Genomic DNA, 25,070 nt, shown 5'->3' with positions numbered 1-25,070 from the left:
CTGTTGTAATATTAGTTTGAGCCCTGGGTGGTGAAGGGGTGCAGGAAGGCATATAGATGAGATCAACAGGATGAGCACACAGTGTTTGACCGTGCACACTCTACTGTTTGTTGTATTGTAAATTATTAAGGTCCAAACTAGTTTTTACCCAGTCTAGTAATTACTCTGTGGCTTTGGGAAGCAATAGTCTCCACAACTGGTTAGCCTTCATGAACTGTGCCTGCTCAACTCTACAACATAGAGGCTAATCAGAGGGAGCTGGCATCACATAGGGAGAAGCAGGGGATCTAGGCACACACCACCGCACTCGCCTTTGTCACATTGTAATCCATGTCGGCTAAAATAATGCAAGGTTGAAGCAGTCAGAGATCACAAAAGAAAGCCTAGCCAGGACGTTAGAGAATAATAAATTGTATTTATAAAGCGCCTTTCAAAGCTAAAAGCAATCTCAAGGTGCTAAAACAGTGATTCATTGTCTCTGGTCGTGTCTGTGGATGGCTGGATTATTTATCCCTGGAGGGACATTCGCATATCACAGCAGTAGTACACAGATAAAGCACTCACTGTCACCTGAAGCCTGACTGATAAATAATTAATTATTCTGCACAGCCCGGATATGGCTGGTTTATGTGAAACATGGCGGAAACCAAATGTTTTGTTACCATAAACTATTCCATCCAACTACACCAAAGCCCATGTTGATTGAGCACCTAAAAAAGAATAGATTCAATTTAACTAATTTGAGGCACATTGTGGTGCTCTACAGACCACCTGGCCCTTATTTCAAATGTTAAGAAGAATTTGGAGAATTTATATCAGACCTCTCATTCTGATGAGACTTTAGTTATTGGTGATTTCAATATTGTGTTTTTGGTGTTTAAAGTGTAAAACAGTCACACACTGCATTGTGTGACTGAAAGGTGCTCTATAAATAAAGTTAATTCATTCATTTGTTCATAACCGGGATACTTCATACAAACGCATGATTCAAACATGCGGGTTACGTGGTTTCAATAGCAGTGTCAGTAACCATAGCAACGATAAAATCTCAAAACACATTTTAATGCCGAACTTAAAACATTGCAAGCTGAAATCATCATCATATCATATTTGATGTGAGTGAGTGTGGTTCTCACACAGAGTATAGGAAATATTTGCTGATTATTATTGGCTATATGTTGATAATATCTAGATGATCAGGTCATAATATCATGCTGAAGTATTTTGTAAAACATAGAGATTATTGTTTTTTATACTATGTGAGACGGCAGAAGGAGACACGCCTATATATAGTTATAAATAGTAAATTTATACTTCTATTCTGTCCATGAAAGCTCTGCATTATTCTACAGAACTACATACAAATGAATGCAATATGGGTTGGAAATGAACGATACACACTAAGAAATAACTGTGTGCACAGCACTCATTGAGCAGCAGAAATGTATCAGACATGTTTACTGTCAATAAAATGGTCTTTTCCATGAAATGATGAAATCAGCTCAAACTGAGTGTGAAACAACGTAAACTCTTTAAAAACCGTCTTGCTATATTTTTTTAATGATTATTATGATATTGTAAGCTAATGCTTCACTTTAGAGTCAGAGACAATAGTAAAGTTCACGCATTAATCGGTTTATTAAAACAGTGCAGAGAATATGTGAAATAATGTGACAGTGAAACCAAGATCTCTCTCTCCTGTTTCAGTCACACAGAAAGTTTATATCAGCAGTGATACTGAAGCACATGCAGGCTGTGACATGGTAATCTACTGGTCTCTTCATTAGCGTTAGTGTTCTTTTAGAAGCTCTTAACGGGCCATCGGCCTTCTAAATCCACATTCATGTGTTCATCACTTAATGTTGCAGCCGGTAAAGATGAGGCTCATTTTAATTACTGTATATACTGCTGTGTGGCTTAATTTAAAATAATATATTAGGCCTAGAGTATATATTGATACAAAATATAAATATATTAAGCATCTCTCTTGCAGGGGATCCATGAAATAATTTGCTATAAAGTTGTGCTGTACCATTATAATACCACCATGTTAGCTTTGCACCATCAGAAACTCTGATATGATTGTGACACACAGCAATAAGTTAATTATATTAAAGTTGAAGTACTTACTGAAAGTCAGCTTTAGACTGGTGAGTTTACATGTCTGGATTCATTCGGACTTTCTACTGTTCTTTTTCTGAAAAGCTTGGACAGGATCAATAATATGAAAAGTATAAATGCTGCCAAGCATACAAATGCAATTTGAATAAAAAGACCCTCTGCAGTATATATATGGTGTATTATCATGATTAGGGTCGCCGGGGTCGAAGGTCCATATTGAAACTTTAGGAATTATAATAATTATTATTATCATCATCATCCCAAAATAATTGCATTTTGCTCCATAACGTGATTAAACTTGGCACAAAATTCAAACATTGTGAAAGGGTACGTAAAATATGGGTCTTGCTCAACAGCGCAACCTAGAACGCAGCCCCTGACGTGCGTTTTACTTATCAAATTTGGTAGGTTTATGTAACAGGTGGAGCTTCACAAAAAAGTGTTTTGGAGGTACAGTATATCGAAAAAACACAACAGGAAGTCGGCCATTTTTAGTTTTACAGTGTTTTTGTAACATTTGAGGGTGCTGTACTTTAACAAACTCCTCCTACAGATTTAATCCGATCGTCTTCACATTTGATCGGTACCATCTAAAGACCTTAACGATGGTGCCCATTTTTCCGCATTTTGCATTGAAACAGGAAGTTGGTGTAACTTGTGCATTCTGCAATATGCTCCAAATTCCTTATGCTTGATAAGAGTCGAATAAAAATAAAATGCTCCGTTAAAATAGAAGTACCGGTCCGGGTCCGCATTGGTCGGCGTCTGGGTCCGGACTCGGACCGCGGTCCGCCTGTTAGTGACCCCTGATATAGAGCAACATAATGTTTGTTGAGCACGCGTTCTTTGGCGCCACATATTGGACACAAGAAGTGCTGCAAGATTCGCTGTATGTAATTTCCAGCTCATCACAGTCCATGCAATACATAACGGTCTCCAATGGTCACTGCAATGCACGTTAAGGTCTTTAGATGGTTCCGATCAAATGTGAAGACGATCGGATTAAATCTGTAGGAGTTTGTCAACCTGTGTCCCGCCAGAAACCCCCGAGGCACATGGATGTGAGAGGACCCGTTCATTGCTGATTGAAATTGAAATGTTTTTCTGTTTATCACTATCAAACAGGACTGAAGTATTTGGGTTGAAAAGTTTGAGAACACAAATAGTTCCAATGGCATCCAAGAGTACAAGCTTAATCTGTGTTATGATGGGTACACCACTTGAGTAAATGTACTCGGTTACATCCCATCAGGGTTTATGCTGTTAACAATATGTGATTAATAACTTTTGACAACTGAGGCGCACATTATTGAAGTTAATGAGGGGAAATTCTAGATGGCTGCATGTGTAGATGTTACTGCTGTAACGTGATGTCAGATCACTTTCTTATTAAATATGAAGCAAAACTAGTCTGACCTTGAAATGCTGCCTCATTGGTCCGTCAACTTTAATTGCAGTTTAAGTTGAGACAACAGTTCATGAATTTTAAAAGATGTGGTCATTGAATGCATATTGTTTCAAAGCAATGAAAAGTGATCCACAGTTTAGTCCACATAGACTTTTGCTGTACTGACTGTGAGAGGAGTTTTGAAAAAGTGAGCTTAGTAATCAGATATGCATTACCAAATGTAAAAACAAACCTGTAAAATATCTCTGCCTAAAGCTTTTTAACACAAGTGATGGGGGAATAATGTGCCATATTGTGTGTTTCTGTGTGTATACCTGTGGTGTGGCAGTCAGCAGGGGGTCAGCGGGTGAGGAAACCATACTGCTTATCTTAACCTCGTCTTGAACATGTTCACTGGCTGCTGCAGGCGGGGGAGAGCTGTACATGGCTGGAGCGAAATTATAGCTCTACGCAGCACGCACACACGCACGCACGCACACACGCACACACACACACACACACACACACACACTGTTGATTACAGAGTCCACCATTTTGTTCAAGCAGCAACAGGTCTGCAGGCTACTGAGTCATTTCAACACAAAGCTGCATTCAGTGATTGCCAAGTTTACAAATTCATAAATTTGATTCTGTACAAGTGGATAAATCTGAGCATGAGGACTGGGTTTCTTTCTGCGTCACATGTAGCTGACATCGTCCCCTTGTTTAACTCCCTGCCTCCTGTTGGGGGAAAAAAGGCCACATGTGTCTGGCAGGGGGGTTCTAGCCTAACCCCATCCTACAACATGTTCAAAGAAACAATAACAACTTGAATGAATTAGTCCAAATTAAAGATAGTGAATACTTCCTCAAAATGACAATCTGCTGGCTCATTTTGAAACACACCAGTGTGCATTCACAAGTGTGAATAGCCAATTGAATTACACTGATTATGTAAAACAGTAATATGTATCAGAAAAAAGATGTCTTACAAAACTAGCCCTTTAGATCTGATGTCCATTATTGATGCAGCACTGCAGATCCAGTCGGAAATAAAAGATTTAATTATGTCAGGTATGAGAATATTTATCACATTACAATTACTAAAGTCAATTTCCGCAGATATCCAACATTTATGGTCCGTTCTTTGAGAGGCTAGATATGCTTCAGAACTTGAGCTTTTTAAACTCCTACAGTTTAAGGTCCAAACAACAGTTTCTTCTGTCAGTCAGCTCTTTGTGAGGGAACGCAGACCCTTGTAAAGCAGCTATAAGGTCAAATACTAAAATGATCAGCATTCCTGTGGGGGTGGGGGGGACTTGGGACTTGCTTGAGACTTGAACCAAATGACTTGAGTCACATGTCTGCAGGTCTCACCTGTTCAAACACAATTAGCAAAACACTCCAATCATGTGTCAGACCTCTACTTTTTTGTATTAGTGCACTGACTCCAGAATTACAGTAAGAAATGTCGTGTTTCTCATTTTAGTTATCAGTGCAATGACTACAGGTTTTGCCAAAATAGGCAACATGTGTTCTCAGAACTCGAACAATGTTGCAGTATCTAATGCAAGTTCCCAGTAAGACTCTGCTAGTTTGTGAGTTTAGCACAATTGGAGCTCATTGTACCTAATGCTGATACAATTAGATCATATATTCACAGCATACTACTAATATACAATATGGCAATACGTCTTTCTACACATAGAATATGTAACATGGCCTCACGTAGCCAAAACATATATCAGTTGTGATAAGAGAGGACAAGGTTTTGAGGGAGTGTTTAATTTTGCAAGAGATTTGTGTTCTGACAATGTTGTGAACTCTTTTCAGTTTTGTGTTTTGATAAATTGGAGGCGGGCCCGCACACTCTAAGAGGTTAAAAAAACTTGGAATTGGAAAAACTGTTAAGACACGGATCGTACCATTGGACCTACAGGTCCAGTGGGGTACGGGCCTGGTGGTGGTCCGTTCCATTGTGGAGGCTGACCAGGGTGGATCATAGCTGGACCAGCAGGAGGGTAGGCCGGGTTCTGGGGTGGGTAGGCTGGGTTATAACCCTGCAAACCAGAACAATCAGGAGTTAGATTAGTGAAATGTTAGAAATCTAGAAAATAGCAGGAAATCTGGAGAGTCAAGGAAAACACAAAGTACATCTAAAAAAAGAATCAGCCTTGAATGAAAAACTGACTTCAACTAACAGCTTTGGGACCAGTGTTGTAAGAGCATGTTAGCCTGGGTTAATCAAGTTCATCAAGACTTAGGAAAGAAGACTTGTAGTGTCATACTAACTGGGAAGGGTGGGGGTCCGTTCCACTGTCCTGGATGGACTGTAGGACCCTAATACACAAGAAACAAGAAGACATTACACAATCAATTCACCAGTGAAGTTGCATAATGATGATATAAATAGATAAACTGTGTGGTTATGTGATAAATGTGTGTTATGTAATGTCTTATGTACCATGCCAGGGTCTGGGCCGTGGTAGTACACCTACAAACACAGAAAAAACAAACAAATCAAAAACACAACCACATCCATCATTTGGTAAGTAAACATGTACTAATCAATACCAGATTAAATGTGAGACAACAGTATAAACACTCTAAACAAACACAAGTCACATCCATCATGCTCTGGAATATGGAGTCAATTATCCAGAGACATGTTAGTGAAGAAAGAACATCCATGAATACATAGAAAGTGATCCGTTTTAGTATAATCTCACCACTCCTGGTTGTCCGGGAGTGTTGTAGGGTGGAGACGGTCCAACAGGACCAGTGGGAGGAGGATGAAGTGCATGTGGGGTGGTCTGGAGAGAGAGAGAGAGAGATGTTGAGGCAATTCATTGTATTGGGGCTGCGACTAATAATTGTTTTCATTACTGATTATCTGTTGATTATTTTCTTTGATGAAATAACAGTTTAGTCTTTAAAATGTAAGAAAATAGAGAAAAATCTAATAGCTAATAGCAAGGAAGGAGGTCCATTGCTAAACTGGAAGCGGGAGGCTTTAACTTCGCAAAGCCGAACAAAGTAACTTCAACTGCTTTAATTTAGTCTAAAGAGGGACTGAGAGCAGTCACACACTTTGTTCATCATTACAATGTATGCAGCGTTTCAATAACGGCCATGTATCAGATTGGAAGATTCGGTGGGTATAGTCAAAATGTAAAAAGCTCTATTCATTTAACTGTTTTTCACAGTATGCAAATTAGCATAAGGACATCAATTTGAGTTATGATAGCACGTTTCATTTCTCTAGCTTATTCCACCTCCAAGCAAATCAAATCAAATCAAATTTATTTGTATAGCCCAATATCACAAATTATACATTTGTCTCAGTGTGCTTTACAGACTGTACAGGTTACAACACCCTCTGTCCTTAGACCCTGGCATCGCACAAGGAAAAACTTCCTAAAAGAAACCCCATAATTAAAGGGGGAAAAATGGAAGAAACCTCAGGGAGAGCAACTGAGGAGGGATCACTCTCCCAGGACGGACAGACGTGCAATAGATGTCGTGTGTACAGGATAAACAACATAGTACAAATACAACATTTGACAGAAATTATGTTGTGTTGGAAAAAAAAGAAATAGAAAGTATGGATGAATCCAGGAAAATGTCAATAAGGCTTCCCGGTGTCCAGCAGGACCAAGCAAATTTGGCATACGCAATAAAATAGCATATAATGCCACATAGGCCATGCCAACATTTGTCAATCATTATGACACTTCAGATCTTGGTTAACACTTGATCTTGAGTATATGTACCAAATGTGGTGAAATTCTGTCCACTGGGTTTTGAGGTACACATTTATGGTATTTTGTGCTCATAACTCAAATGAGCCTTTGTTTTTTAGCCCCACATTTTGCGAAGACTTTTCAATTAATAGCTTCCAGGTTTTTCCACCGATCTTGCCCATTTATATTGAAACTTTGTATCCTCACCGCCTATGCTGTTTACCACATTTGGTGTTGATTGAGGTAACAGTTAAAATGTTCTTCACATTATACAAAAATGTAGTTAGGTGGACTTTGGACTTGGTTCTAGGCTTTTTTGTAGAATACCTGTAGCTGGATATGTGTGCCAATCGGACGAACTATGTGAGGCCCAGTGTATTTATATTTCTTTGGAACTCAATGCACAACATTTCTCAAGATGGAGTCGTACTTGTGCCTACTGATAGTACCTGTAGCGTTGCAGCAGTGGTGGCTTTCTTCTTGAAAATCTTCTTCCGACAGCAGCAGCAAATCCCGGCCGGGATGCCGAGCAGTAGGAGCAGAGCCATGAGAGGGTTTCCTTCTGTGTACTCATCATGGTCTACAGTGGAAAAAACAATGGGAGGGAGGAGGTTAGCCTTACATTGTTTGTGTGTGTGATAAAGATTTTAACTGTGACATCTGTGATACCCATGAGCAGACAGTAAAGGCAATATTAATGATTTGCCATGTTTTAGCCAATTGACTGTAAACTGTGTATACAGTGCATTAGCAGTCATCACATTGTCCAGACATTTCTACCTTATCGGAAAGGTACATGTGACATCCCCTGACCTCTGATTAGGGGGAGTGAACATTCTTTTTTTATATACATATACTACATAGACAAGTCCCAACTGGTTGACTCTCTGTCAGCTTTGGTCTTGCAAGATTCAGGGTTGATTTTTCAAAAGATTTGTTAAGAAATGTCGATATTAATACCAGAATTGCTATGTTTCATCAAAGTACACTAATATCATTTGGGTAGGATACATCTGGGTGTGCAATACCCATTCAACCCAGGCTGCTGGGGGACAAGCTGGAGTGCTCGGGGGAGGATCATCACCTCACCAACTGGATTCTGGACTACCTCATCAACCGTCCATAGTACGTGAGGACCCGGGAGTGTCACTCGGACACGATTGTCTGCAGCACGGGGGCCCCCCAGGGAATGGTTCTGGCACCATTTCTCTTCACCCTCTACACTGCAGACTTCACCCACAACACAGCAAAGTGTCACCTGCAGAAGTTCTCTAACGACTCTGCTATTGTTGGCCTCATCTCTGATGGGGATGACAAGGAATACAGAGAGCTTATACAAGAACCACCTCCTGCTCAACGCAGGGAAGACCAGGGAGCTGGTGGTGGACTTCAGGAGGCGCCATCATTCCCCCCAACACCAGTGAACGTCCTGGGAACGGACATTGATATTGTAAAATCTTGCAAGTACCTGGGTGTTCACCTGAACAGTAAACAGGACTGGTCAGATAACTCTGCTGCTTTGTTTAAGAAGGGACAGAGCAGCTTTATCTGCTAAGGAGACTGAGGTCTTTTGGAGTGCAGGGGGCTCCTTAAGACCGTCTTTGACTCTGTGGTGGCATCAGCTAGTTTCTATGGAGTGGTCTGCTGGAGCAGCAGCATCTTGGCTGCTGACAGGAAGAGATTGAACAGACTGGTGAAGAAGGCCAGCTCTGTCCTGGGGAGCCCACTGAACACTGGATGTGGTGGGAGACAGGAGAATGTCATCTCTATTGGACAACATGTCCCCCCCCCCCCCTCCAGGACACTTTGTCCGCACTGTGCAGCTCCTTCAGCGACAGGCTGCTTCACCCGCGGTGTCTCACGGAGAGATACCGTAGGTCCTTTCTCCCTGCAGCGGTCAGACTGTACAATCACCACGGCCCCTGGTAGACCACCGCACCAATAACACACTATTCCACCACTGTGTGCTATTATCACTGCCATGTGCAATATTAACTTTTTATAACTTCTGCAATTATCACTCGTGCAATATTCACTCTTACAATTTTTTATCAACGACTTTGTACTTATACTATTGTTACTGTATTTTATTCTATTTAATTGTGTACTCGCCACTTTACTTTTCTTGTTCTTTTGCTGTAACAAGGTACATTTACCCGTTGTGAGACTAATAAAGGATTTCTGATTCTGATTCTGATTCAATAGTGGTCCATGACAACCCAGAGTTGAGACCAGGAGACAGAGTTGCAGTCTTACACACTTCTCTGTGCTTCTTTCCGGGCAGTCACCCACTCAAATCCCCATAGTGACTGTGTCCACTGAAATTAATCAAGTCTATGGTTAACAGAAGAGGAGTTATACATGAAAACCTAATTAAAATAAACACCACCTCTGCAAAAGTGCAACTAAATCAAAAAATTAAATGTGGGCTCTTAAACATCAGATCTTTATCAACGAAAGCTGGATTGGTAAATGATTTAATATAAGATAATAAGATTGATTTATTTTGTCTCACTGAAACCTGGCTGAGACATGAAGAGTCAGTCTAAATGAATCCACTCCACCTGGTCATATTAATACTCACATTCCTCGAGGCACTGGCCGAGGAGGTGGAGTTGCGGCCATATTTGACTCAAACCTCTTGATCAATCCTAAACCTAAACTAAACTATAACTCTTTTGAAAGCCTTGTTCTTACACTCTCAAACCCAACATGGAAAACAATAAAGCCAGTTTTATTTGTTACTGTGTACCGCCCTCCTGGTCCGTATTCTGAATTTCTATCTGAATTCTCATCATTTTTATCAAGTTTAGTCCTTAAAACAGATAAAGTAATTATTGTAGGTGACTTTAATATTCATGTGGATGTTGATAGCGACAGCCTTAATAATGCATTTATCTCAATATTAGATTCAATTGGGTTCAGTCCAAATGTACATGAACCAACTCACTGTTTAAACCACACTCTGGACCTTGTTCTGGGATATGGTGTTGAAATTGAAAGTTTATCAGTGTGTCCACATAATCCTCTTTTATCAGACCATTTTTTAATAACTTTTGAAGTCCTGTTACTGGACTACAAGCCAGTAGGCAAAATATCCTACGCTCGATGTCTATCTGAAAGTGCTGTGACTAAATTTAAGGAAGTGATTCCATCAGCACTTAATTCAATACCAGGACTCAATATCAATATAATGGAGGACTCCAACGCTAACTTTAGTCCCTCCCAAAGTAATCATCTTGTTGATAGCGCTGCAGCCTCACTGCGAATAACACTCAACTCTGTCGCTCCTCTAAAGAAGAAGATCATAAAACAGAAAAAGAAAGCTCCATGGCTTAATTTACAAATCCGCAAACTAAAACAAAAGTCGAGAAATCTTGAAAGTAAATGGCGTTCCACTAAATTGGAAGAATCTCGTTTAGTCTGGTTAGATCATCTTAAAACGTATAAGAAGGCTCTCCGTAATGCCAGAGCAGCTTATTACTCTTCCTTAATAGAAGAAAATAAGAACAACCCCAGGTTTCTTTTCAGCACTGTAGCCAGGCTGACAGAGAGCCACAGCTCTACAGAGCCTTCTATTCCTATATCTCTCAGTGGTGACGACTTCATGAGCTTCTTTAACGATCAAATTATAATTATTAGAGACACAATCTCCTCTTGCCCTCAATTGGTAATGACTTAACTTCAACCTCCAGAATTTCAAGAAAATCTGTAACTCCTGAAATATATCTAGACTGTTTTACTCCAATCAACCTTAACCAACTAACTTCAACAATCTCATCCTCTAAGCCACATATGTCAGAGTCAAGGCCCGCGGGCCACATCCGGCCCGCGAGAAGGTTTTTTACGGCCCCTGGGATGATCTTGATTTATTATTAGAACCGGTCCGCAGCCCGCAGATCTTTTACACGCACCAATACTACATTTCCCACAATGCAACGGTGACGCACCGAGCAGTAGGCTGCTTCATTTCAATATTTATTGGCACAGCAGTCGTCAGCATCACAGTAAAATTAACTTTCAGATACCCATCAAAAATGGCAAAACGGAAGGTGGACACTGAGAACCGGGGGTTTCAAACAAGGTGGGAGTCGGAGTATATGTTCACGGAGGTAGCTGGAAAACCTGTGTGTCTTCTGTGTGGAGAAAGTGTGGCGGTACTGAAAGAGTATAATCTGAGACGACATTATGAAACGAAACACGCGGACAAAAACAAGAATATGGACATGGAACAAAGGCTACAAAAGGCAGAGGAATTAAAACGAGGCCTCAAATCTCGACAGGCTCTGTTCAAAAAAGCCAAATCACAAGGCCAGGCTGCTGTCAAGGCCAGTTTTATTTTGGCAGAAGAGATCGCTAAATCAGCCCGGCCATTTACGGAGGGGGATTTCATCAAAAACTGCATGATTAAAGTTTGTGACGAAGTTTGCCCAGAAAAAAGGCAACTCTTTTTAAATGTGAGTCTGAGCAGAAACACCATTGCCGAGAGAGTAGACCAGTTGTCCATCAATCTAAAAGAGCAGCTTGTGAAAAAGGGAAAATATTTCATTGCATATTCCTTGGCTGTGGATGAGAGCACCGACATTTCTGACATTGCCCAGTTGTCAATTTTCATCCGCGGAGTGGACTCCAGCCTAAGCGTGACAGAGGAGTTTTTGGCTTTACGTCCTATGCATGGCACAACTACGGGGCATGATTTATATGAAGAGGTGTCAAGATGTGTAAATGAGATGGAGCTGCCTTGGGAAAAACTCGTGGGTTTGACAACCGACGGAGCACCTGCGATGTGTGGACACAGGAGCGGACTGGTGGCGAAGATACGGGAAAAGATGCAAGAGGAAAACGCGACAGGTGAGCTGACAGCTTATCATTGTATCATACACCAGGAAGCGTTGTGCGGTAAAGCCTTGAAAATGGAGCATGTAATGAGCATCATCACGCGCACAGTTAACTTTATCAGAGCCAAAGGTTTGAATCACCGCCAGTTCAAGGCATTTCTGACGGAGTTAGAAACGGAGCATGGTGATTTGCCTTATCACACAGAGGTGCGATGGCTAAGCCAGGGAAAGGTGCTTCAAAGATGTTTCGAGCTTCGTGAGGAGATTTGTCTGTTCTTGGACAGCAAAGGGAAAGACACAACACAACTCCGAGACGAAATGTTTCTGTGTGAAATGGCTTTTCTGTGTGACATTACGAGTCATCTGAATGCAATGAACTTGCAGCTGCAGGGTCGGGATCATGTCATCTCTGATATGTACAGTACAGTGAAGGCATTTAAAACCAAACTGACTCTGTGGGAGACGCAGATGCGGAAAGAAAATTTGAGCCACTTTCCCAGCTGCCAGACCATGAAAGAGAAGCTCTCTACCAGTGCGTTCCCGAGCGCACAGTTGGCTGATAAAATAGGTATGCTTGCCGCTGACTTTCGACGCCGATTTGCTGACTTTGAAGCACAAAAAAGCAGGTTGGAACTGCTCGGTAACCCATTTGCTGTTGACGTGGAAAGCTCACCACCAAACCTCCAAATGGAGTTGATTGACCTCCAATGCAATGATGCACTGAGGGCAAAATATGCGGCAGTGGGTGCTGCGGAGTTCGCCCGTTTCCTCCCCGACACAATGCCCCAGCTGCGCATCCAGGCTGCTCAAACGTTGTCTATGTTTGGCAGCACATACCTGTGTGAACAACTGTTTTCTTTGATGAACCTGAACAAAACATCACACAGAAGTCGACTTACTGCTGAACACCTCCACTCAATTCTGAGGATTTCCTCAGCTCAGAGCCTTACCCCGAACATTGATGAACTTGTGGAAAAGATGGGACACCACCAAGTATCACCCTCAACCTCAAACAAGTGAACATTACTGTGCAATCACATATTTAGAGTTTTTACTCAGTTCAAGTTTAAAAGTTAAAGTTTAATATTTGTTTTCACTGCATGTTACTTCTCCTTAAACAAAGTGTTGTTTTTGATTAATAGATTTTTGCACTTTATTTTATTGTATTTCAATCCAATTATATTTTAAAAATATTTCAGTTGAGTGGATGATAGAAAATTGCTATTATTGTTTTTTTCTTTGAAGTAAATTTAGCCCACTTTTGCTAAAATAGAAAATATAGGCTACTGATGGTGCCTTGAATACCGGTTTCTTTCATTTAATGTTCATGTTATGGGGATTTTTATATAAAGGAAATTTGTCTTTTGTGTCTGTTGAAAATTAAAGATTACTGACAGAGCCATAAGAAAATATTGCTTTATTTATCTGATCATATTGGAATATATTTGTTAGGTTTTCAGTAGGTTCAATTAGGTTCACTAGACTATATGCGTCATTTAAAACCTTTTCAATGAACATTCGAACAGTCCGGCCCTCGGCTTGTAGCTAAATTTTTTATTTGGCCCTCCGTCCATTTGACTTTGACACCCCTGCTCTAAGCCATCTGTTTAAAGAAGTTTTACCCTTAATTAACACCTCGTTATTAAATATGTTCAACCTGTCTCTATTATCTGGCTGCGTACCACAATCCTATAAAATAGCTGTAATAAAACCACTTCTTAAAAAGCCTAGTCTTGATCCAGAGGTTTTAGCCAACTATAGGCCGATATCTAACCTACCTTGTGATTTTTTACATAATAATAGTTTATTTGAGGTTTTTCAATCTGGATGTAGCACAGAGATGGCACTGGTGAAAGTTACCAATGACCTTCTATTGGCATCAAACAAAGGACGTGTCTCTGTTCTTGTCTTGTTAGACCTCAGTGCTGCTTTCGACACTGTTGATCATGACATTCTACTACAGAGACTGGAACATTGTCTTGGCATAAAAGGAACCGCACTAAGCTGGTTCAAGTCCTATTTATCTGAGCGATCTCAATTTGTATGTGTTAACGATAAATCCTCCATGACAGCCAAAGTCAGTCTTGGAGTTCCGCAGGGTTCTGTACTTGGACCGATTTTATTAAACCTAAACGCCTCCGAAACGCATTTTCTAATGACATAGAAGCTCTGGATGGCATTAATTTGGCCTCCAGCACCACTGTAAGGAATCTTGGCGTCATCTTTGATCAGGAGCTGTCTTTTAACTCCCACATAAAACAAATCTCAAGGACTGCCTTCTTTCATCTACGTAACATCGCAAAAATAAGACACATCCTGTCTCAAAATGATGCAGAAAAACTAGTCCATGCATTTGTTACTTCAAGGCTGGATTACTGCAACTCATAGTTATCAGGTTGATAAAGTTTACGTCAGGATCATGAATCGTGACAGCGCCTGCTGCCCTGGTCCTGCTGGACCAGGGAAGCCTTTTTGACATTTTCCTGGATTCATCCAAACTTTCTCTTTTTCAACACAACATCATTTCTGTCAAATGTTGTATTTGTACTATGTTGTTTATCCTGTACACACAACATCTATTGCACGTCTGTCCGTCCTGGGAGAGGGATCTCTCCTCAGTTGCTCTCTCTGAGGTTACTTCCATTTTTCCCCCTTTAATTATGGGGTTTCTTTTAGGAAGTTTTTCCTTGTGGGATGCGAGGGTCTAAGGACAGAGGGTGCCGTAACCTGTACAGTCTGTAAAGCACACCGAGACAAATGTATAATTTGTGATATTGGGCTATACAAATACATTTGATTTGATTTGATTAATTTCTATTTATTTATTTACTTATTCATCCACTAATTTTTTCCACTCCATCTTTTTCTATAGTTTTTTTTTCTGTGTTACTATGACCACACATATCATTAATGACATTTTTATGTCTAAACTGACTCCACAAAAGGTGCCTCCCTACAATGATAATTCGACGCAAATCTTCTTCTCGTTGTACAAGTAATCTTTCTATTTCAATATTGCATATGTTGTTAACCTGTAACCACCCATACCTCCCCATATGTATGTCATTTCTGTGTCCTTGTTGTTGCAAATAAAAAGAAAGAAAGAAAAAACAAAAACAACTGTATTCAAGTGTCCAAATAACGAAAATTGGAGCTCTGCAGTGTGCAAGCTATTGATTATTTTTTCATTGTCTGCTCAACTTCAGCTCAGCACCTGCCATATTAGGGTTGGATGTTGGACGTTTACACTCCTTTTTGTGTTTTTCTTTTTAAACATTTTGTAGTAGTAGTAGTGAGAGCTGTTGTTGAGGTTCTTGTGTTTTCGCTTCATGAATAATGTGAATTATGAATAGTCATAATCATATCATATCAGCAGCAGTTGATAAGTGACTATAGACAGTAGAAACTGGTTTAGCTCTAGTTACATTTGATGTATGAATGCTAACATTAGACTTGTATAGCGCTTTTTTCTATTAACTCAAAGACGCTTGACAGAGCAGAAGAGATGGTCGTTTGAAGGCCGTGTTGAACAGGTGAGTCTTAAGTGATGATTTGAATCTGGAGAGTGAGGAGGAGCCTCTGAGGGTTTGAGGTAGAGAGTTCCAGAGGGTGGGAGCAGCGAAGGAGAAGGCCCTGTCCCCCCAGGATCTGAGCTTGGTCCGGATGGGGGGTGACAGGAGGTTAGCAGCAGCAGAGAGGGGGCTGCGGGTGGGAGTGTGTCTGTGGAGGAGCTCAGTCAAGCTTTGTAGGTCATGAGGAGGATTTTGTACTGGTTTCTCTGGGGGATGGGGAGCCAGTGGAGCTTGTAGAGGATGGGGATAATTGTCATGATCTTGGTTTTCCTGCTTCCTGTTTTATTTTGAAAAGTTCACTCCCCTTGTATCATGTCTAGTCTTACTTCCTGTCTTTGTGTTTTTCCTCTTGTGATTGTTGATTTGATCCTCCTGTGTCTATTCACCCTGCCCTTGTGTCTTTGCCTGCCTCCTCCGAATGTATACCGTTCTGGTGATTAGTGTCTGTGTGTATATATGCCTGTCTGTATCATTGTTCCTTGCCAGTTCATCGACTATGTTACCTGGTGTGTTTGGTCTTGCAGGTCCTATTTATCCTTGTGTTCTCTCATGCTCTGATCGTTTCCACCCTGGTTTCTTTTTTCAGTTTTACTTTTTACCTTTTTGTATTTTTAAGCTTTGTTTAATAAAGCTCTCTTTTTGTTAACACTCTCGTCCTGTGTTCTGCGATTGGGACCTCCCCTTTACACCACCCTGTGACAGTAATTACAAAAAAAGGCCTGGTACCCTCTGCAGTTGAGGTATAAAGGCACTATTTGAGAATTTACGGCACATGTGGACTCACCCGTCAGGTCCATCCTGGTAACTGACACCACCCGGTCCTTGCGGTCTCTCAGGGTGTAATGTCCCTCATCACTGTAGTTCACATTCCTGATCTCGATGTTCATGGAGTGGGTCTGAACCCGGTCCCAATAATTCGGAAGGTCCTGGGACACCCGAGCACCATCACGTACCTGAGAAAGGCAAACTCTGGTCAGAGTATCACAACACAAGCTGCATTTCCATCTGAATCAAAGGGAATTTCTTACCAGCTTTTTAAATATAAAAAACAAAACAAAATGGCATCCATGAGGCGTCAAACTAAATCCACTGGAAAAGCTTTCAAGAAGCAATGTTTGGGAATTTATTATTCTTTACGGTCAGGTAACGCAGCGGTCCCCAACCTTTTTTATGCCACGGACCGGTTTCATGTAAGACAATATGTTCGCGGACCGGGGGGGTGGGGGGAGGAATAAATATGACAAAATAAAATGATACGGCCGGCATAAAAACAAATATAAAGTGCATAAAAAACTCACCATTACGCTGAATTAGTGGGAGCCCTGAGCTTGTGTCTCTGCAACGAGCCGGTCCAATATAGGGGTATCAATTCTTCACCAATAGTAAAAGGTTTCTTCTCTTAGCGACACGGTTAATCACTGAGTATGATGCTCTAAGTGCACTCGCGTGTGTTGATGTGGTGACCATCAGTAATTGTTTATGTCCTTCTTGTTCATGTTTTTTTCTTTAAAACAACTCCAAGGGCTTGTCTTTTAATGCCGGGTGTCGGCGTTATGAAGGCTTCGTTGCCTCATTTGCCTGTATATTATGCAGAGCGGCGCATGTAGCGATAAACATGGACCGCGGACCACTGAACTAACGTACCTCACAATTGCCTTTGATTGCATACAACTACAAAAGATGAAAAAGCATAATTATTTATTAAACATGCATTTTCACAATGAAACTGAAATTCATTAGTGATCCAAAAAGATAAGCAGAATGTGGCAGCCCATTCCACTGAGCTGTTCAACTAACACATATATAAATACCTAAATACGAATATTTATGATATTTTTGTACAGCGAAATACTGAGAGATGTAAACATGGGTAGTGAAACTAATTTAACTCCCTGCTTCTGCAACTTTAACAATCCATCCCCAAATACTGAATCCATCCCACTGCTCATCTGTCATCCATCAATCAATCAATCAATCAATCAATCAATCAATCAATCAATCAATCCATTCATTTCTCTCACCAGTGTAACGTTGGCAGCCTCTCCAGAGAAGGAGAGGGCAGCGTCAGCCAGGTCAATGCCTTCCAGTGAGATGTAAAGACTCTTTCCTGCTACACACTTGTCATTGTTTTGTCTGGCTGGAATAAAGAGGAGAAGAATAAAGACACTGAGGGATGGAGAAAGAAAGTTGCATTCTATAGAATCAATATATTTGTGCCGTAAATCATGTTTTGTAGAGAGATTAATATCACACAATGTAATTCACTTTGAGCAACAAAAAAACTAACTTTTACTCATTTGCCTTTCAAACTCTCTGCTGGAACCTGGAAATCTTAGTGTGCCACAATGTAGGATTGACAGTTACTAGTGAAGTAGTGAAGCACTGGCACAATGGTAAGTAGGCACACCATATCCACACAAAGTAATTTATAGTTTATTTGTAGTTCCATACTTGTATGAACCTTAATAAATCAGTTTTTATGATAGTCTGTTTTTTAATAGCTTTCAACCTAGCTATGTTGGTGGAAATTCTGCTTTAAAAGTAGCTAACTAAGCTAATTGGCTACCTTGATAATAGCTAGCTACACAGCTAAGGCGTTATAATCATAAGTCCGGTCTGGGGTAGAAGCATAAACTGCTTTGAGACATGGCAGAGTTACTCTCAAAGAAAACTAAAGCGCCGGACCGCTGCGTCTGTGCGCTGCTTGTATCATCACATCAAAACAGAAGAGGTAACGTGTAAATATTGCAGGAAAGATAAATTATGGGTGGCTGCTGAGTCGAGTGCGACACCTAGTGGTACACTTTGGTTTACTGCTCCGGTACAGTGTTTGGCTCAATATCAACAGTTTTAAAGAGTAATGTTTTTAATCTGCTTTTAGAAGTGCTCAGAAGGGGCTGAGTGATGACCATGTCAAGTCATGACCATAATGACGTTTACTTGCTATGAAATGCGGTATGATTATATAATAACAATGTAACCACTTTGGATCAAGTTCTTATACTGAAGTCCGTTTTACACTGTTGGTTTACTGCAGGTAATACAACACGGATTACAGAAATTGTTTTTATTGGTATTTATCACAGATAATATTCAATCAGAAACATTTATTTCACTTTGATTTGGCCACAAACTAATGTGATTTCCACATATCCTTCATTATGTGACAGTTTCAGACAGTTCTGCAGTTCTTGAGTATAACTTCAAGATTTTAAGTTTAAGAGCAGTAGAAGGTGCAGGTGGCATGCTAGAAATAAACGGGAGGCACCGAGAGTGCAGGATAAGAGCACACTTATGAATTTACAAGATTATTAATTTTGTGAGATAGAAGAGTCAAATGACGCACCAGACGCTCCCTTTTAAGAGAACGTGTAAAGAGCCTATGTTAACAAAGACAGCTGATACCACCGTCATTGACATGGCTAGCTCTGACAAAAGATATTAGCATAGCTAATACAACCTTCGACTAACTCACTTGTGACGGCCACTTTCACAGCAGAGATCTCTTTATCCCAGAAGTCTCTCTGTATATATGTCCCCTGGTCCTCATAAGTCACCTGACACGAACATACAGACCACATAAATATAATGTAAAGATCTAGAATCTCTGGCCACACTATTAGCAGGTGTTTTTCTTTCGACAGCTGAAAACAACAGATTATACTAAAGAAGTATACACAACTAGAATATGAATAGAAGTAAAAATAGAAACTATACAAGTACAATTAAAGACAAAGTTACGAGGTAAAGTGATAGCAATTAATTAATCCAGCAATTAATTGTATTTAAAGAAAATGTAGACTTTAGACTTAATTATTTGATTTAGATTTCAAACAAATGACTGTTACCTTGTCAATATACCAGCGTCGTTCGATCCCTGTACCCGACACCCTGCCTTTGGTCATACTGTAGAGGACAGGACAATAACCACATGGAAATACATCAACTGCAACAACACTGGACACAATTTACACATTCCCTCCATGACCATGTACACAACCAGAACATGGGGTGTCAATGAGTGTTTCTGACCTGTGTCTGCCCTTCTCCCAGTACCGAAACCTCTTGCCGGGATCATCAGCTGGAGTGAACTCCAGCCTTTCTGAACTCTTGGGCAGATAGATCTTCAGCTGGCGACCATGGACCAAACGCTCATGGAGGTCATGGACATAGGACTCTGGTTCAAAGAAGAAAAGAGTCATACATTAAATTAAATCATAGTAATGGCTGACCTTGTGTACATGATGGAGGGTGGTTGTGGCCTAGTGGTCTAGTAGTACGGCTTACAAACAGAACACCAGATAGTAGTGAGTTCAATACCAGGGCTGCCACAATTGTACCCCTGAGTTGCTACAGGGAGACTGTCCCTATAGTTAGTTCACTGTAAGTTGCTCTGGATAAGAGCGTCTGCTAAATGACCTGTAATGTAATGAAATGATGCAACATTATCTGTTTGGCTTTTTTCTAATATTGTAACTTTTGCTAAACAATCCAGCAGCTACTTGTGTATATGTGAAATAATGGGCAGAACTCCTTCATTAATCTACATCACCTTCAAGTTATCTGTCACATCTCGTATACATTAAATAAATATACCACCATATAGTCTCCGGTCCTGTTGAACACAACTGCTAAACAGAAATGTTAGACTAAGATCACAACTTTTATAGACAGCAGTGGGAAAATGAGATGATACTCACCCACACTGAGGGCAATGGCCAGCAGAATCACAACACGCCACATCATCTGCAGACAAAACACAGAAGAGATTACATTAAATAGCCATTACAGCCGAGTTAAACCCAACACTATACCTATTAAAATGGAAAACTTAAAACAACATAAAAGTAATCCCACAATCGGTAAAAGAAAAGTGTTGGTAATGAGTGGTGTTCTCAGTGTGCTATCGCTCTTCCATGCACCAGCAGTCCTTAAAGCAACTTTAAAACCCCTTTCCAATGACTAAAATCCTTTATCCAGTTAAAAGGTATGGTTAAAATGACCACAATCTAAAAGTGTATCATAAAGATATGGCCTAAAACAGAGTAAAAACTGGCGCCATGACCGCCAACCTGTCCTCAGCGTGTCAGCGGTCCCACCTGGCCCTTCTTAAATACATGAGCCGTCTCATTTAACATGCTTTCTTCATCACCATTCTTATCAAGTCGTGTTTATTGTCTTGTGCACAGTTAAAGTTTCCCCGTACAATGAAATTCTTAATTCCTCTTCGACTCTGAACGCTGTATACAAGGAAACACGATGTATAAGAAATAAATACAAAAAAATTAATAAAGAACACATAATGGACATAATGGACCTGAGAAGAGAGAGATCTGTGCAGGCAGTGGGTAAACGTTTGTGAGTGTGTAAGTGTATCTGCATGTATGTGTAGGGGGGTTAGGGTGGGGGGCAGGTGCAGTGGATTAGATTTGTATATCTATACAACCAATGTCTTTATGATTAAATTGTTTATAGACCAGAAAATTATTAACCAGATTGTTTACAAGAGCAAAACGTTCTTCCACCAGATTGAGGAATTTACCTTGAATACAAATGTATAATTTAATTCAAATGCACCAGGACCCTCCTGCACTGTCCAGGGTCCACCCACCAGTCGACCAAAATCCTGTGAGAACTGGTACTGTTTCATATGGACTCCTGATGGACAGATGGGAGTGGGAGCAGGTTCTGTTGGTAATGTTATTTCCTCTTGACATATGTATTGTATCTTACCTATTTAATCAATGTTTAGGCTGATGCTTTGGAACCATTTAGTAGTTAGGGTTAGTAGTAGTTCGTTTTTTAGGGTCTTTGGTTGGTCTTAGGTGTTTTGTAGATTGTAAATCTTACTGTATAATACATGAACTATTTCCATTTCCAGACGTATTAGTAACCATATTTTAAATACTGCTTAGTGCCAGGGCTCCTATTCTCAAGCTTCAGATAGCTTATTGGGGTGTCCCTTTTGTATACATTCATTCTGTATTATCATTGCGCTGTTTATGAATACACTGAATTGATAGATTGATTTATGCACAGCAAATTAGTCATATATTATAAAATCAATGCATTGATGGATATTCTTGGCCCTCAAATGTTTGAGAGGGGGAGGAGGGGGGACACCTCCACAAACCCTTGTTTTCTGTATACAGTATATTCATGTTCAAAGTATACTGTTTTTGTAGTTTGATTACAAGAAATCAATTTCGCTCAGTTTGTCATGGATGTCAATCAAACTGCTATTTTGGCATGTGTCAGACAATTAAAGGAGCAGGCAAAATGTTTTTCTAAAGAAGGTTTTTTAGTTGTTTTCCAAAATGTCCCTAAAGCCGTTTCAGGAGGAAGCTGTTGTTTTCAGGTTTTGCAGCTGTGAGCAGCTCCTCCATTGCCTATGTGCATTGCATTGTGGGAAAATAGTGCCCATCAACCACACACACTCAAAAATGAAAGTTTTCAGTGCATACTGTACTTTTGTCACATTTCTTCAGTGTGAACATATTATATAGTCAAAATGTAGTGTGGATTAGTGTGTAGTCTGACATTTTGACAGAGTATTAGTCATCATGGACACATGATTTACATATTTTCCACCTTGTATTCTAAAATAAAATATAAGTGTAAAAATCCTTACTTTTTTTCTTATACTGCAACTTCTGAGAAGGCTGGTGAAATCTTAACTCTCTGCAAACCAATCCAACTCCACAACCAGACAATCAGACAACAACCGATAAACTACTGTGCTCAAACATTGACACGTGACATTTGGACAAAAGCTGTGGAAACAAATCTTCAGTAGACACTGACTACTCATCTTTTCATTTCTGGAGCTTTTTTATAATAACAGCTGGCCCTGTTGAATTGTACATTGGTAAAGTAAATGGTTTAATTCATCCAGTGCAGTAAGTCGGGCAAGTAGATGTAATGTGCACCAACTCAATATTCTGGCTTAGTATATGCACCAATACTGACCCTATTAAGTTGCTCGGTATCGGCCATGACATGACTGAACTACATGAAATACTGTGTCTTTGTCAGTATCATTATAAAAGTCAGTGTTTCCAAAGGAACAGTAACCTTCATTCACAGCACACCACTAATATTTGTAATGTCCCAGCAATACCTGGCTTCATTTTACCTAACATAAAATGATTCCATTGCGTTCCACACAGGAAAAGATACAGATTTTAAATGTGGAAGCACTGGTATCGGATCAGTAATTGGTAAAGGCAGATACCCTGAGTTGAGACTTTCTACAGACCCTCACACTGAGGAATACAAACATGTTTTTTAACAACAGAAGCCAAACCTCTAAAAAAACATGTGTCTGAGCCACCTGTTCCAAAGAAATAGGGCGCAGTATTTCACCTCTAAACTGGCTCCATGCAATCTCTAATGTTTATATTTTAGTTGTATTAGTTTAGCATATTTATTGTATTCTAATGTATTCTTAATATTATTTATAGCATTTACTCATGTGTAATGCCTGTCAGTCAGTCAGCAGGGCAATAATACCAAAATTCAACCAAACTGCTGAAACTTTGATCTCCGGTCAGAAAACACTGATATCTGATAATCTTCACGTGGAGCTGATCATCTGTGTTTAGTGGAGCACTGATGTTAACCGGGGCTGTAGTCAGTGTGACGTTACGTTACTTTGTTTATTGGACTAAATCCAAAGTGGCAGAAACTAGAAAACGACCGCATATTCGTGTCGTCTTCCCGGTGGCGGCGCAGCCAGGAGAGCAGCCCGCCGGGGAGGAGAGAAAACGTTTTTGTACGAAAATAGTTTTGTAGATTTGACAATTAAAACATCGGGGACATTCATTCCCTGTGTTATTTTTTAGCTAGAACGTGTTGTGGCAAATTGAAGCCAAAATAAGTTCTGGTGTGTGTGTTCAGTCTGCACCTGTTGGCAGTTTAGCAGCTTTGCCTGCTGCCTTTCTATTTTGAGGAGTGGCGGTTCTTAATTTAGCAGAACTTCACCAGTTATAATCCTTGAACTATGCTGCTCTGTATAGGATCAGTTTAATCTCATTTAGATAAAGGATTTGTTTTCAAAACAGGGAATGAATTAAAATACAAAATGGACAACAGGTGCACAACAGGTAAGAAGAAATAGTGATCACAAATGCATTTGTATAATGCATACACTAATTATAAATGAACAAATAAAAACAGATCAATTCAATATTTCAATTTCAATAGATGTTTGATGACTGAATAAACTCATGCAATAATATCACTTGCTGTTTGACAACACAAATAAAATGTTAAATATGTAATTTTGATACATCCACCACTAAATTACTATATAATGTATTGCTATAAAAGGCTATGAATTACAGACATATGTCTAGCAGTAAACCTGTGGACAGATGTAATGACATTATCTAACCTGCGACTCCATCACTTCTGTCTGAGAAACAATTAGCCTACGCAGCTCAAACGAATTGGATGTTAATGAAAAAATGTAATTGAATAGAAGGAGCTTCCCTACTCACTTCTGATATTTTCGACAGTACTTGAAAGCCTCACAGGCCCCAGCCCTCGGCGCTGCCCCCTCCCTGTGAGGTCTGCGTGATAGTGACTGTATGTCAGATACACAAGAATATAACAAAGGACGGGAGCATTCCGCTGTCTTGTGTTCACCACCTTCAGTGTTATGTGTAATGTTAAACGTTTATAAGAGGTATATGATGTTAATGCGACCTGTTCACTGTGATGAATAGGGCGGAGAGGTGTGGCCGCGGGATTCAGAAGGGATCCCTCCATTATCAAAACCTATGAAGGAGAAAAAGCCTTCATGTGCCTTTTAAAACGAGCTCAAACCGTATTTAACAAAACACCCCCGAAACTTTAGAGGATTGTTGAGTGTAGGACAGACCTGCAGGGCGGCGTCTGGCACATTACGTTCGTAAAAACATCAACGGAACATGTGACAAAAAAAATCTGATTATTTAGTTTGTTTTCAATGCCAATCAACTTGTTTGTGAATTCTTTGAATCATGTAGCCGATGGTGTTTTCTGATTTTATTCGCTACAGGAATATTGAATAGACTGAACATTACTGGGAATTTAAACGCTCACCAAACGGAGCAGTTTATTCGCAAAAAAACGAAATATGTGTGAACATGAGTCACACCACTTTATTATGGTGGGCACTTAGGAACACAATGTTTCTCTGTAGAATTCGATGTTTCGCAAAGCCGCACCCTCCTCATTTCATAATCTATCAAGTCTCTTGCCCGTCTCACTTACCTTCCAATGTCGACAGTCTGTGTGTCCAGAGCTCATCGCACGGTTCTGGGTTAGTATGTCAGTGACTGCTGCATCAAACCAAACCTCTCACTGGAGTGGAGGGAGAATGGAGATGGGCGGCCAAGACATGCTGCCTTCAGGATACTGTGGG

General features: G+C 40.2%; 1 protein-coding gene across 1 annotated transcript in view; it reads right to left on the bottom strand.

The window, feature by feature from the left end:
- The window catches only part of LOC115022285 (formin-A), a 27,358-nt gene extending 2,288 nt beyond the window's left edge, over positions 1–25,070 (bottom strand). The window contains exons 1-13 of the mRNA XM_029453287.1: positions 24,920–25,070; positions 20,362–20,407; positions 19,694–19,838; positions 19,510–19,567; positions 19,137–19,218; positions 17,683–17,798; positions 16,446–16,614; positions 7,701–7,831; positions 6,238–6,321; positions 5,973–6,002; positions 5,801–5,848; positions 5,434–5,568; positions 3,844–3,975 (exon numbers count right to left, since the gene is read on the bottom strand). Of these exons, the coding sequence (XP_029309147.1) occupies positions 3,844–3,975; positions 5,434–5,568; positions 5,801–5,848; positions 5,973–6,002; positions 6,238–6,321; positions 7,701–7,831; positions 16,446–16,614; positions 17,683–17,798; positions 19,137–19,218; positions 19,510–19,567; positions 19,694–19,838; positions 20,362–20,407; positions 24,920–24,955 (1,212 nt within the window). The 5' untranslated portion in view covers positions 24,956–25,070. The remainder of the gene's footprint in view (positions 1–3,843; positions 3,976–5,433; positions 5,569–5,800; positions 5,849–5,972; positions 6,003–6,237; positions 6,322–7,700; positions 7,832–16,445; positions 16,615–17,682; positions 17,799–19,136; positions 19,219–19,509; positions 19,568–19,693; positions 19,839–20,361; positions 20,408–24,919) is intronic.

This window comes from Cottoperca gobio, chromosome 1 (assembly GCF_900634415.1).
Source record: "Cottoperca gobio chromosome 1, fCotGob3.1, whole genome shotgun sequence".
In the NCBI taxonomy this organism is placed as follows: Eukaryota; Metazoa; Chordata; class Actinopteri; order Perciformes; family Bovichtidae; genus Cottoperca; species Cottoperca gobio.
Note: the sequence above shows the minus strand (reverse complement) of the source record. Positions and strands in the feature narration are given on the sequence as shown.